The sequence below is a fragment of the Stenella coeruleoalba genome (assembly GCF_951394435.1).
Source record: "Stenella coeruleoalba genome assembly, chromosome: 5".
Taxonomy (NCBI): domain Eukaryota; kingdom Metazoa; phylum Chordata; class Mammalia; order Artiodactyla; family Delphinidae; genus Stenella; species Stenella coeruleoalba.
The window spans coordinates 11,211,234-11,225,321 of NC_137150.1; the positions used below are offsets into that span (position 1 = coordinate 11,211,234).

Consider the following 14,088-nt stretch of genomic DNA (forward strand, 5'->3'; position numbering starts at 1 on the left):
TTCTTCAGGAGAAGGGAGCGTCATCTCACCCTCTTCTCCTGAAGAAACTGCCACGTGAGAGTCTAGAGAAAGATGCAGAGCTCAGAAAGGTCCAGGCTGTCTTGAGGAAGTGGCAGTGCTTTGGGCTGTGTGACCTCTAGCCCAGGCACAGTGGAAGGACCCTGGGGTCCCCACATTCCTTACTTGAGGCCATCTGTGTGTCCCTTCTGTTCCTTCAGACTTAGGGTGACAGCGGGCAGCCCCACTTGGAGCCACGCTGGAGCCCCGGGGTCTCTCTTGTTAGGCCACATGCAGTGCCCCGGTCAGGGACAGAGGAACAGTTCTGCACTCAGAGCTGGGATCAGCAGGGCTTTGGAAGCCGCGACGCACTTGAGTGGCCTTACTGGGGACGTGGCATCCCTGCTGCTCCCACTTGGGCTTTAGGCAGCTGAGGCCCCTCCAGCTTCACCCGGTTTGGCCGCGGAGCAGCCCTTCTAGGGAGGAGGTGTGGGGAGGCATGAACTGTCAGGGACCAGCAGCTCCTGGAGAGGAAGGCCCTGGGGGCATGGATCTGAGCCCTGGGATGCACATGGCCAACTTTTCTGTGCTGGTGGGCATGTACCACCTGTCGCCCAAGGCCCTGGGAAGCTACCTCCTTGGCCCTGTGTACCCAGGGCTGCAGGAGGAATCAGAAATCAGCCTGAATGGGCCGAGGATCTGAGGAGACCGTGAAGCCACCTTCTCGGGAGCGGAGGACCCTGCTCTTAGCTCTGGGATGTTGGGCATGAGGGTGGATGGCCTCGAGGTTGGGAGAGCTGAATGTGAGACGGAGGAGCCGGGCTGGCTGGACGTCTCCTGGTCGGTTGAGCTCATTCTGCCGGCAGGGGACCCAGCCTGGCTGGCAGTGCCCGTTGGTGTCCCTGTAGGAAGTATCTGTTTGAGCATCTTCTGTGTGTTGCTGTGAGCAGAGGGCTTGGGCTGCCCTGTGGCTCCCGGGAGGGGGCCCGTTAGCACTTCTGGGCCCCATTCTGTCTATTCTGCTGACCCAGGGGGAGACCTGTGGCTTCTCAGGGTCCCGAGCACCAGCGGTGGCCTCCCCACATGCTTTCTCCAGGGCCCGCTACCTGCTGCCTGCCTGGGCCGTGGTGCTGCGGCTGTTCTGGTCACTCAGGCCTCACGCCTGGGGCCTCAAAGCCTCCCATTGGGCAGCAGCGGGTGGTCAGTCCTTGGGCGTTTGGAGCCGGCCCGGGGGGCGGGGTAGGAGCGTGTGTCTGGGTTTTGGGAACCCCAGGGATGCTGACTTCTTAGTCGTTAGAATCCGCAGAGGCCAGTGCACCCAGAGGTTAGCACAGAACCCGTGGGTCAGCCCTGGGACATGGTCCCCGTAGGGAAGAGGATCCCAGGGCTGTTGGTGCCCAGATAGTGATTTCTCCGGGAGCCTGCCTGCTCTGGGGAAGGAGGCGGGAAGCTGAGCGCTGCCCGCGGAGGGTGGACAGGTGGCTCTGCTAAGCACCCCCAGCCCTAGGTGCTTCCCCGCCCACGCCCTTTACCCCAGCACCCCGCACCGAGCCCCCCAGCGCAGCCTCTGCTGCCGGTCCCCACCCACGCCCCTGGACCCGGTGGCCCCGACAGCCTGGATCCCAGCTGCCTGAGTAGCGCGGTGCTGCTGGGCGTCTGCCCCGTGAGGCTGGCGGTCCGGGTTTGGTCTCCAGTGTGCTCTGTGCACGCAGTAGGTGCTTAATCAGAGTACGCAGCTCTGAGTTGAATATGCTGGTGGTAAACTGAAGAGCGTGGTGCTGATCGGGGGTTCAGGGGCCCAGAGTCCAGGCCAATTATCTGTCAGCCCAGCCTTCGCAGAGGTCTGGGCGCTGGCGCCCCAGGGCTGGGTTGCATGTGCGTCTGGCCACCTTGAGGTCTGCACGGACATCTGCGTTGTGCTTCCATTTGTGGCTTCCACCTTCCCAGCATCCGCCCTTATCCCCACATTCCTTTCCCACCCCTGGGCACACAGTTCACAGCTGGTTCCATGTTTCAGGGGCTGCTTGGTTACCTAGGAGACGTAACCAAGGTGACCTGCTTGGGGACTTTCTCCCTAGAGGGGGGAAGCGGAGTGGAGACTCTCCTGCGAGAGCAGGGGGTTATGTGCACGTGGAGGTTGGGACGGGGGATGGTAGATGGACTGGTGGGGGTGAATCGGGACGGCGTCCTTGCTGCTGCCTCACTCTGCGCTGGCAATGTCGCCAAGTGCTCGGAGCCTTCCGAGTGTTTAATTTTAGGAAGATTTTTGCAGACGAAGGGCCAGGGAAGACAAAGGGCCTGTGTGCAGTCGGTGAGAGCCCTGCTTCTTGCAGGGAATGCTCTGTATTGTAGCCTCAGATTAGAGCTTTTGTAGATCGTCTATTTAAAATGCTTTCAGACTGGTCCTTAAAGGTGAACCCTGCATTGAATCCTCTTGCAGTGGAACAGATCACAATAGGTTGCCTTCATCTGTCTGATATGCTTGGGTTTTGTGTGTTCATAAAGGTTACACCAGTGAATCCTTAAAGATTAAGATTTAAGACAAGACTGAAGAGTTACTACCGTTTCCCTAAGTGACCAAGCTGGGGAGGTTTCGAGTGCGTTTCATGTCACTGTGACATCTTTGGTGTTAGAAGCCAAGGGGAAGGGTTCTCCGGAGCCCCTTGGTCTAGATTGAGAAGTCATTTTAGCAAGCCTGTCACCACATGCCAGCTCGTCTCACTTCCCTATTTCCATTCTCTGACTTTGTTTTAATTCTGTTTTTAAAAGTATCTCAAGCATTAAAACCATTGTTAAAAACAAAAAACAGAAAACAACAAAAAAAACATTGTTAAAAGATATACATTTTAAAGAAGGTAAAGGGTGAACTCTGATAAGTATAAAGTGTTCTCCTGTCAAAGATTTTATTTAACTCATTAAGGACGGAACTAATAAGATGTTACAGCTCTTTCAAAGGAGAATTCAAAAAACACACTCATACAGAAGTTTAGGAAGTTTAGGAATGCTGAAATGAATTTACAAGATACAGAATTGGTCAATATTTACAGGGCAATCAATAATCAAATGCGTCTCTACTGGACACAATCTTCATTTCTAGGGGTAAGAATCATTTATATTACTATCAGTTTTCCCCAACTTAACAGGGTCATAAAATAGCTCCAAGACAACGAAAGGCAGAGATAACCTGGAAGGGGGCAGGACACCCAGACAGGACAGGACACCCAGTCATTTTATGCTCATATCGAAGTCTTTCAGAATTTTTCCTGACACTTAAAAAGCCCCTTATTATAAGTGCATAAGTGAACTTCCCCGGGCTGACTGTGGCTGTTGCCTGGAGGGGGTGATGGACCGCTGGCTTCCACCTGGGTGGCGTCCTCCTGCAACTGTCCTGCTGGGTCTCCTCCCTGCTGCTCTTTGGGTAAAATAAAGCATGGCCCTCTCACCCCACGTGACTGCTGCCTTTCCAGTTCATCCCATGACACTTGGGTGAGTTGTAAGTAAAAGATGAGAAGGAAGTTGTGAGCCGCTGATGTGGCCTAAACTGCTGTTTATCTCCTGCATCGTCTCTCCTCCCAGCTGGCCTTGTTCTGATGCTTTTTAGGTGATGGGGGAGAGAACCAACACTGTCCCTGTTTCTAGGATTGTGCCTTTGAGCTGCCATGGAGGGCCCTTGATTGTTGGGTTTTGAACTCATTTTTTTTTTGTGTGTGTGTGTTACGTGGGCCTCTCACTGTTGTGGCCTCTCCCGTTGCGGAGCACAGGCTCCGGACGCGCAGGCTCAGCGGCCATGGCTCACGGGCCCAGCTGCTCCGTGGCATGTGGGATCCTCCCGGACCGGGGCACAAACCCACGTCCCCTGCATCGGCAGGCGGACTCTCAACCACTGCGCCACCAGGGAAGCCCCCTTGAACTCATTTTTAAAACCAGAATCTCCCACCAGAACACTGACTGGTCACCTGGTCACAAATTTTTGTAAACCCCAGAATCTGTTCAGTTTGACCCTCTGGATCCTGGATTCTTGTCCACCAGCTAACTCAGGATATTTGGGAAGGGGCCGAACAGCTGAGGTCACCATTGCCTTGCCGTCCTGACGCGCACATACCTGGCTTTGTACGGCTCCCAGGTCCCTGACGTCTGAGTTCCCGCTGGTACCGCCTGCCTGCCCCTCAGTCCCTGACCCCAGGTGAGAACAGGAGGTACCCATGGTGGCTACTCAGAAGAAGTGGACGTCAACTGAATCCGAGAATGTTTCTTTTTTTTTTCCCTCTGATTTTTTGTTTTTCCCTCTCTTCTTTCCTGCTCATTGCCTCAGCCGATCTGTTTCATCTGATCTGACGTGATTTTTCCAGAATAGATGAATAGGGAAAAATAATCCTGTTCTCTTTGGAAGTTCATTTAATCTTAGTCTGCCCACTAATTTCCTCAAATAATTTTTTTTCATTTATTTTAAAAACATTTTATTGAAGTATAGTTGATTTACAATGTTGTGATAGTTTCATGTGTACAGCACAGTGATTCAGTTTTATACATATATATTCTTTTCATATTCTTTTCCCTTATAGGTTATTACAAGATACTGAGTTTAGTTCCCTGTGCTCTACAGTAGGTCCTTGTTTATCTACATTATATATAGTAGTGTGTATATGGGAATCCCAAATTCCTAGTTTTTTTAAATGACATAAGTAATACCCCAACAAGGGACCGTTCTGGGTTTGGCTGGGCTGACCTCTGCTGTCATTTGAAGGTCATGGAGGCGGAGCAGACCAAGACAAGGAGCGAGCTGGTGCACAAGGAGACGGCAGCCAGGTACAATGCGGCCATGGGCCGCATGCGGCAGCTGGAGAAGAAACTCAAGCGAGCTATCAACAAGTCCAAGTGAGCCTGGGCAAGCGGGTCCCTGGACTGCTGCTCGTTTCCTCTTCCTCATCTTCTCAACCTTTTCTGTGGCCTGCCCCACCAGAGCCCCCTGCCCAGGCTACCTGTAACCCCTCAGGGGTGGGGCTGCTCCGACCTGGGAGCACAGGAAGAGGAATTTCAAGAGTAAACCATTAGCTGGCCCGTGGGCTGGGGCTGGGCTTTGGGAAACTCAGGGCGTGCCCTTGGCTCTGTGGCTGGTGGTGTGGATGAGGCCCTGTCCCTCATTACCTGTCAGCACAATGGGGTGAACTAGGTACATAATACACATCCTTGTAGACCAAGAGCTGATGAAGTGGAGCAAGACTGGTTTCTTTTCTTTCTTCCTTCCTCCCTTCCTCCCTTCCTCCTTTCCTTCCTTCCTCCTTTCCTTCCTCCCTCCCTCCCTCCCTTCCTTCCCTTTCTTCCTTCCTTCCTTTTTCTTTTTTCTTTCTTTCTTCTTTTCTTTCCTTTTCCTTCTTTCTTTCTCTTTCTTTCTTTCTTCTTTTCTTTCCTTTTCCTTCTTTCTTTCTCTTTCTTTCTTTCTTTCTTTCTTTCTCTTTCTTTCTTTCTTTCTTTCTTTCTCTTTCTTTCTTTCTTTCTCTCTCTCTCTCTCTCTCTCTCTCTCTCTCTCTCTCTCTCTCTCTCTCCCTCTCTCTCTCTCTCTCTCTCTCTCTCTCTCTCTCTCTCTCTCTCTCTCTCTCTCCCTCCCTCCCTCCCTCCCTCCCTCCCTCCCTCCCTCCCTCCCTCCCTCCCTCCCTCTCTCCTTCTCTCCCTCTCTCCCTCTCTCTCTCTCACATACTCTCACACTCTCTCTCTTTCTTTCTTTCTTTCTTTTCACAGGATATTTATTTCAAAAGTTTCTTATAATGTTACCAAGTCCAAGCTCACTCTGTTCAACACACGACAGGCCAATAAATCAGGAGATGAGGTGTTGAGGCAAGGAATACGACTTTATTCAGAAAGCCGGCAGACTGGGAAGATGGAGGACTGGTGTCCCCCAAAACCATCTTTTCGGGGTCTGGATGCCAGTTTCTTTTATAGAACAGAGAGAGGGAGGAAGTGAGGAAGTAAAATAAAAAGGCCATTAGTTGTGCCTGGCTTGGCCAGCATCAGGGAGGGGATGTGTTAATTTCTTCTTTTCTGCCGCCATTCTCAGGTGGGCAGGGTCAGATTGTCTCCCTGTGAGCTGAACAAAGGTACTTTAATATTCAGGCAGAGGGGCAGGGTTTCCTGAGGCAGGCCATTATGTATGATTATAATAACAAAAGCAATGAAAAGCAAAGGTTAAAGTCAAAGAAACAGATCCAACATGGAGTCAGATTTTGCTCTTCCCTGTTATAATAATACCAAACACTAGGAACAGTTAATTTGTCCAACAATATAGTCTTTGGTTAAATAAGTCTTGACACTTCCAAACATTGGAATAGTTTAGAGCAGTTAAAATAATGACATAGATGCTGTCTTCATTAGTATATAAATATGTTCATAATATTTATATGTAATAAAGGTAGGCCATAAAACAGCACTGAAAGCACAGTTCATCTTATTACTGACACACACAGATGGGCCCAAAGGCATTATTTTTTTTTAATGTATATATTTTTTATTCAAGTATAGTTGATTTACAGTGTTGGGAAGACTGGTTTCAATGGAAGTTTTCTTCCGCTTTTCTCACTACCACTCCTATATGTTGTCATATGACAGTGATCTTGGGGACTAACCCCGGCTTCACTCACAGTTGCTGGGCCTCCAAGCAAAGAGATAGGACCTGGAATGGCCTAGACCCCACAGCCAGAGACAGACCCCGAGCTCATGGAGGGTGAAGGGCTCAAGAATAAAGTATCGTCAACTCCTCATGCTCAGACACCCGAGTTCCTGAAAGAGCCGGCGTCTTCCCGCTGACCCACAACCCACAACCCGTAGAATGTTGGCCTTTCTTGTCCTCTCTCTTGCCCGTGACCTGGCTGGGTCAGCACACTGTCCGGTCCCCCTAGTCCGGCACAGAATCCAAGAGGCCGACCTGAGCCCCTGTCCCTGTGGTGGCCCTGCTGTCCTCAGTGAGGGACGGTGGTGCCTCTCCCTTCCCTGGATGAACTCAGCAGAGCCGGTGTGTGTTGAGGCAGCTTCTTCTCAGCCTCATCTGCTAGGCATCCCTAGGAGAGGAGGCTGGGCCACCTTAGCTGCTGGGCACACCCTATGTGGCCTTGAACAGCCCCCCCAGAGAGGACAGTGAGCCAGGGTTTGGGGCCCTGGGATACGTGTTCCTATGTGTGGGTTTCCCGTGTCTTGAGATAGGCCTTCTGGCAGCTTGGCCCTGGGGGAGTGTCTGTATCCGTCAGGCCCAGGAGCTGGGAGCACCCCCTTATCTCATGGCTCATCAGAGCTGAGTAAATGCTGGAGGATGGCCTGGCCAGCTGCAGCCACTGCCCCCTGGACACCCCGTGGAGTTGTTTGGGGGCACTGCTATCGTGCTCTTATAGGTTTCCTTCCTGTCTTCTACAGGCCTTACTTTGAACTCAAGGCGAAGTACTACATGCAGCTTGAGGTACGTGTGGCCTTTGGCTTTGAAGCAGATCGGAGTTTTCTGCCCTCAAAGCCCCCCTTTCTGTAGTGGGCTTTCAAATGGCCCCATGGCTGCCAGTGAGGGGGACACATTCTTGACCAAGTCTTCAGCCTTCAGAGTGGTCTTGCTGCGTCCTTAGTGCTCTCTGCCGCCCTCTGAACCTGCTTCAGTCACTTTCCATATTGTACTCGGTTAGTGGTTCTCAGCAGGGCCCGGGAGCTTTGCTGGCAGTGCAGATTCCCAGTCCCGCCCCAGACCGACTGAACAGAGGCTCTGCAGGCGGGGCCCAGCCATCTGGGTTTTAACACACCCTCCAGGGGGTCCTGATGCACCTCAAGTGTGAGGACCACAGCTCCCGAATCAGATGGCTGGAGTGTGGGACTTCTGTGGGAACTTGACTCCCACTGCTGCTTCCCTGATGGGCTCATTCCCAGGGGTTGCTCCTGGGTATAGAGCTCAAGTTGTCACCTGGCTGGGAGTTGCGGGGTGGTGGCTGCTCTCATATCTGCTGCGTGGAGAGCTGTGGAAGGGGATCAGGGCCCCAGTCGTGTCTTGAGGGTAGAGTGATGGGCGCAAATGTTTGAACCCGTCACTCAAGAGCATCGCCAGGCCGGCGGGGGTGGCCTCACTCACAGAGCCTCCCTTTCTCCCGAGCAGCAGCTGAAGAAGACGGTGGACGAACTGCAGGCCAAGCTGGCCCTGGCGAAGGGCGAGTACAAGACGGCCCTGAGGAACCTGGAGACGATTTCCGACGAGATCCACGAGCGGCGGCGCTCCAGCGCCATGGGGCCCCGTGGGTGCGGTGTCGGGGCCGAGGGGGGCAGCCCGGCTGCCGAGGACCTGTCGGGGCGCAAGCCCGAGCCTGACGCTGTTTCTGGTGAGTCAGGGGCATATGTGCAGCTAGTGCGGCCTGCTTCCTGGGGCCTCCCCCATTGGTGGGACACTGTGTTCACCAAGATGCTACTGAGCATCCTCAGAGTCAGGATTCTGTGGTTAGATATGTTTGGGAAATGTTACACGTTCACTCCTGACATTCCAAGTACGTGTTAGGGCATTGAAGGCTCTGAGAAGTCCCACAGGGAAGAAGAGTCGTCTGGAATAGGGACTTGGGAATCAGATTTGATTCAAGTCCTGACCTTCCCACTATGACTAGTACATGACATGGGCTAGGGTGTAACTTCCTGTCTGTTTCTTCCCCTGTAAAGCGGGGGGCACATGAAGGTCCCTGCCGTCCACTACAGAGAGCGGTCGTCAGGATTAAATGAAGGAGCGCCGGCCTCCAGTGGTCACTGCACATGTGTCTGTCCTTGGGGACCTGTTTTCCAAGGACCACCCCTGGGAAATGGATACAGAGGGTTGTGGTGGCTCCCTCTATGTCAGTCCAGAAACCACCCCCCAGCACTGTCTCTGCACACATCCTTCTCTGCCTTTTCTGTGGAATGATGGCCGTTGGCCCTTCCCCACACTCCGCCCTTGGGTGTTCCTTAATTCAGCCAATAAACATTCAAGTGCCAGGCCCCAGGTAAAAGAAAAGGAAAACTAATTTGAGCAACCGTGATGTGAGTACTTTAGTATACATCATCTCATAAACCCTGTGTGGAGAGGAACATGAAGCTCAGAGAGGTTAAGTACCTTGACCAAGGCTACACAGCAAGTAGTGGAGATGGGATTTGAACTCAGAGCTGAGCCCATTTTCTGTGCTCAGCATTACAGTACTTCTCGTGGATGATCATCTAAGGGATCCTACAGGCTGTTTTTAAAGCAGAGGGAGGAGGAAAGGGGCGTGGGATCATGTGTGGGCTGAGGGGGAAATAGTTCAAAGCTGAGGCGGCTTTCAAACCGGGAGAATGACGTGTCTCTGGGCCTTGGTCATAATGGTCCACAAAACAAACGAGGCACAAGCTACAGAACACTGTAAGGGAACTGTGTTCTCCTGTGGCCAGTAGTGATCTAGCTGGGCTCCGAGCCACGTCTTTTATGAGATCACAGGTTACTCAGAAGATGGTCCCAGCAGACACTCCACACAGGGCCGTCTCGTCCAGCAGCTTCTGCTGCCCATCCCGTGGAAGGAGGCAGCCCTGAAGCCTGGCTGGCTTGGTTCAGGGTGCGTTACGCAGGCCAGCCCTCTTCCTGTGCACGGGGGGATCTGTTTGGGGGACTGGGGTGGATAAAACCCCCGATCTGTGGCTGAATTCACCTTCCACCTTCAGGCAGTGTCTGGTGACGCTGACTTCTAGGGCAGGGCTGGAAAGTGTTGGTAAGGACACTGAGTATCCACGGGGTCCAGCGGCTTCCCTGCAAGGTGAAGGGATCCTGGGATCAGGTGGTTGGACCCTGCAGCTGCCAAGCCCTGTCTAGCTCCTGCCTGCAGTGGATGCATCTGGAGACGTGTAAGGAACTGGGTGGCTGTCTGTCAGGCCTGGGTGATGGCTATTCTCTCTCCTCCTAGTGGCCTCCGAGGCCTTCGAAGATGACAACTGCAGCACCTTTGTGTCTGAAGATGATTCGGAGACCCAGTCCGTGTCCAGCTTCAGCTCGGGTCCCACGAGCCCGTCGGAAATGCCCGAGCAGTTCCCCGCAGCCGTGAGGCCCGGCAGCCTGGACCTGCCCAGCCCCATGTCCCTGTCGGAATTCGGGATGATGTTCCCGGTGCTGGGCCCCCGCAGTGAGTGCAGCGGGGCCTCCTCCCCTGAGTGCGAGGTGGAGCGAGGTGAGTTGAGCCCCCTGCTCGGGGGAGCCTGCCCCGGAGGCCGCGATCAGGGCCACGGTGCACATGCTGTGGTGTGGCGGCCTGAGATGGTGCCCAGCTCCACTCCCAACCTGCTTCCTTCTGTATCTGCCATCACAACAGTCCTCTTGACAAGCACCTGCTAGAGAGGTTTCTGTTTCCCAGCTGTTACATGAGTGTGACAGATTTCATCTGCAAAGATGAGGGACATATACGGTTTCCCGCACAACGAAAGCGTAGGCAGTCCTGTGATGGAAGCGCTTGTGTGATGCGCACAGTGGGGCCACACTGGGAGTCTGGAGGTTGAGCTGGCTGACGGGCTGGGGCCCAGGGGACCCTTGGAATTGTCGGTACTCACCCCGTGATCTTTACGTTTCTACAGGAGACAGGGCGGAAGGGGCAGAGAATAAAGCAAGTGACAGAGCCAGCAACCATCGGGGTCTCGGCAGCAGCAGCGGTGACAGCGGCGAGAGCCCGAGCAGCACGTCCCCCGAGGGCCAGGCCTTGGAGGACAGGATGCGGCAGCTGTCCCTGCAGGGCTCGAAGGGCAGGGACAGGGTCATCGAGGACATAAACGTGGTGCAGATCGGCTGATCGAGCCGCGGCTCTGGCCCAAGCGCATATCAATATTTAGACATGAAACTGTATGGAGAACAATTGTGCCAATAATCATTTAATATATGCCAAATCCCAAGCATTGCCTCTAAACTGCACTAATGACGTTTCAGTGAACTTGAGAGCTGAAGATGTTTCTTCTGGGTAAGAGCTCTCAGGCTGGTGTTTTTCAGCACAGAGTCGTTGCAGGTGGGCTGTGACCAGGCCCACGGCCTTTGTGGAATGTCCCCTGTCAGTGCTGTGGAAGCAGTAACCAGTTCCCGGGGAAAAATCCCCGAGCCAGTAAAGGGGCCGGGGAGCTGAGCCCCAGCGGGCTCGACGGCTGGCTCGATTGGGGAAATGGCCTTGTTCTCTCCTTTATATCCCAGGGGATCTAAAGGAAAACAGGTACACAAGACAAAACTCAAATATTCAGAAGGACACCTTTTTGACCCAATGAAGGCTTAAAAAAAAAAATCCAAGGACACAATTCATTTTCATCATCTCTGGTTTTCAGAGGGGGCTTTTAAAAAAGTGAATTTGCTGGGACACCCATTAAAATCATCTTCTGTAAAAGGTCACCAAGAGCTGCACTTTTGGGGGTGGGAAAGGTGAATGCTGGTGTGGGGATGGGGGGCGGGACGAGGGCAGCAGGGGCCTGTCACAGAAGGGGGTTCATGGCTGTGGAAGAAAAGGTTCTACAGCGTAAACCTCATCCTACCGGCCCAGGGGACTTATTCTAAGAGAAGTGCATGGGGAATGGTTGCCAGTGTTGTTCTAGATTGACAAGGTGTTAATTTCTCTGTAGGCTGTAACTTTAAAAATAAAAAATTATTTAAGGGTTATGCTGCACTAGTATTTCTTAGAGGAAATTGTTCCTTACAGCTAGGAAAGGGAGGAGGCACATGTTGGCAAAGGCTGTTAAACAGAAGCAATGGTGTCTGTTATGCTAAGTGTGAGTGTTCTGTTACTGCTTTTCTTGTTTTCATGGTTACACATATTTAGAGCATTGTATTTTATTTGTCCCTTTTTGTTAAGAAAACTTAGCGTTTCTAAAAGAAAGAAAAGCAACCCCATTCAAGTTGCCCATTAAGTCTGTCAAGCTTATATATTTGTCATTTGTGTAAATCCCTTCATACTGTCCTGTTTTCTCCTTTTTTAATGACTGATACAGTATCTTAATTACAAGGTTATTTTGTACTTGTCTTAATACCTTGAGTGTAATAAAAATGGCTTAAGAAAATGTCTTTCTGTGACTTCAAATAAGAAATCCTGATGTTGCCTAAATCTTCCAGACAATCCTCTTGCCATAAGGAAGAGCATGGAATGCAGTGGTCATCTGTTCTTATCTTCAGTTAAGGTCCTGGATCTTAACACTTTAAGCAAGCCCTGATTACCAGGTTTGAATCAGAATTCCACTTCTGCTGCTACTAAAGCCGAGCAGTATGGAGACGCAGTGGCAGGAAAATAAATAAAGATGAGGTGCTTATGCTGGAGGCCTGGTTCTCCTGTCTGTGGCACCTGGGCATCTCCTAGGTCTCAGCCCCAGAGGTCGATTAGTGATTCAGGTATACTTGAGCACTGAATTTCGAAAAGCTCCCCAGTTGTTTCTATTCTCTTTCTATATTGGTCCAACCAAAACTAATCTTTACTTGTACATCGTGAGTTCTATTTAGAGCTCTGTTACAGAATTCAACATTACAATATAGTAAATTGTTTACATAGGTCTCCTCCATTGGATTTTGAGGGCAGGGATTAGGTCTTAGTTTGCATCCCATATAAGATTTTTAACACAAAAGGTTCAAATCATGTTTATAATAAATATACCTCTTATGCTTTAGATTTTTCTTTAAAAAGTAATAGAAAAGTAATCCACCTAAAATATGCTAAAAGTGAAAGCACTAGTTATCAAAGTGAGATCTCACTATCAATCACTAGTACAATCTACCACTATCCTGAATGTAAAAGAACAGACTTTTTTTGTAAAAGAAGTGTCAATTTTCATGCAACTAATGAGTTCTGTTTTAGATGGAACATACCACATGAAGTCCTCTAATAATTTCTCTAGGTTAAACTATGCAGTTTCCATAAGTATAAACAAACATTTTATTTCAATTAAAGATAACAGAAATACAAAAGAAGTTTTAATAATTAGAGATGATGAAAACTCCCACTGTGTTAATTTTTAGATCTTTAAAGTCTTGAGCATCATTCTACTCCGATGAATTTTTATGTAAACAACTGGGAATTTATACATAACAGTATCCTGGCAATTTTTTCAAATGCAACCCAATTACCATATATTAAATCCTCAACTGTATTTTCTTTAGAGTGATGTTACCATAAGAACACTGAACTACAGAGCAATTTAAAAACGACTAGACAAACTAAATTGTAATGTCTTCAATGTCTCAGACTACTACTTTCATCAACCTGATAAAAACTACACTGATGAATATACCTCAGTTCTCTTTACATGAGTCAATGGGAGACAGGTATCTAACTTCAACAACCTTCATTCTTAAGCATGAGCATCTTCATGCTAAGTTAATTAGTATTAAAACTTTATCCTTTCATAAACTATGGGCAACAGTAAGCATTTAAAGCCATAAATAATGCAGAATTAAAATCTCATGGTAATATGATTCATTTGATAATTAGGTGCCCAGGATGTACAGCAGACTCACGACACAAGCAGGTCTACCTTAACAACATGCTCGGCCAAGAAGACAACATAACATAAATACTTCAGAATATTATCCCAGCCTGTTCCACTCAGTGAGTGAGTCTACACCCCTCATTTTCCTCGTCTGGTCTCGGTTCCCTCTTGGCAAGGGCATCTATCTCAGTGCTTGACTGAGCCTAATCTTCAAGCAGCTACACTTTTTGTACAATGTGGCCCCTAAATGCAAGCCCACTCCATATATACACAAAACCATGTAAATGGTACTTCTAAGTGACATAGGGTAATTCTGACTACATACAGTTCTCACCACACACCCTGACTTCAGCACCAGATTCCACAGGAACGCTTTTAGAGATTTAATTCTGTTCTGATGACTGTGTTCAGCGTCCTGGAGATCTGTGTCCTCACTTGAAGAGATGACGTTTGCTGAGTATAAGATCCAGCTATTGCTGAGGTTTCTCTGTCACTGCAGTTGTGTTGTCTTGATGGGGATAATACTATTAAAGTCCAAGAAAAACGGTCCTTCTTGTTTAGGCAAAAAAGTACTGGGAATGATATTGTAGATCCCAGCAGGTATATTTTCTAGTTCCAGGTAGCAAAACCCACACCTATATTCAGGGAAAA

The 14,088-nt window shown here is 50.2% G+C and overlaps 2 protein-coding genes across 4 annotated transcripts in view; one reads left to right on the forward strand and one right to left on the reverse strand.

Annotated features, from left to right (window-relative positions):
* Window positions 1-12,018, forward strand: part of SH3BP5 (SH3 domain binding protein 5) — an 80,404-nt gene extending 68,386 nt beyond the window's left edge. Inside the window, exons 5-9 of the mRNA XM_079922120.1 lie at window positions 4,742-4,872; window positions 7,396-7,438; window positions 8,114-8,333; window positions 9,906-10,166; window positions 10,567-12,018. Coding sequence (XP_079778246.1) covers window positions 4,742-4,872; window positions 7,396-7,438; window positions 8,114-8,333; window positions 9,906-10,166; window positions 10,567-10,778 — 867 coding nt within the window. The 3' untranslated portion in view covers window positions 10,779-12,018. The remainder of the gene's footprint in view (window positions 1-4,741; window positions 4,873-7,395; window positions 7,439-8,113; window positions 8,334-9,905; window positions 10,167-10,566) is intronic.
* Window positions 12,019-12,420: 402 nt separating this feature from the next.
* The window catches only part of CAPN7 (calpain 7), a 38,368-nt gene continuing 36,700 nt past the window's right edge, over window positions 12,421-14,088 (reverse strand). For all 3 annotated transcript variants that reach the window (XM_079922331.1, XM_079922329.1, XM_079922330.1), the window contains one exon: window positions 12,421-14,072. In XM_079922331.1, the coding sequence (XP_079778457.1) occupies window positions 13,928-14,072 (145 nt within the window). In that variant the 3' untranslated portion in view covers window positions 12,421-13,927. The remainder of the gene's footprint in view (window positions 14,073-14,088) is intronic.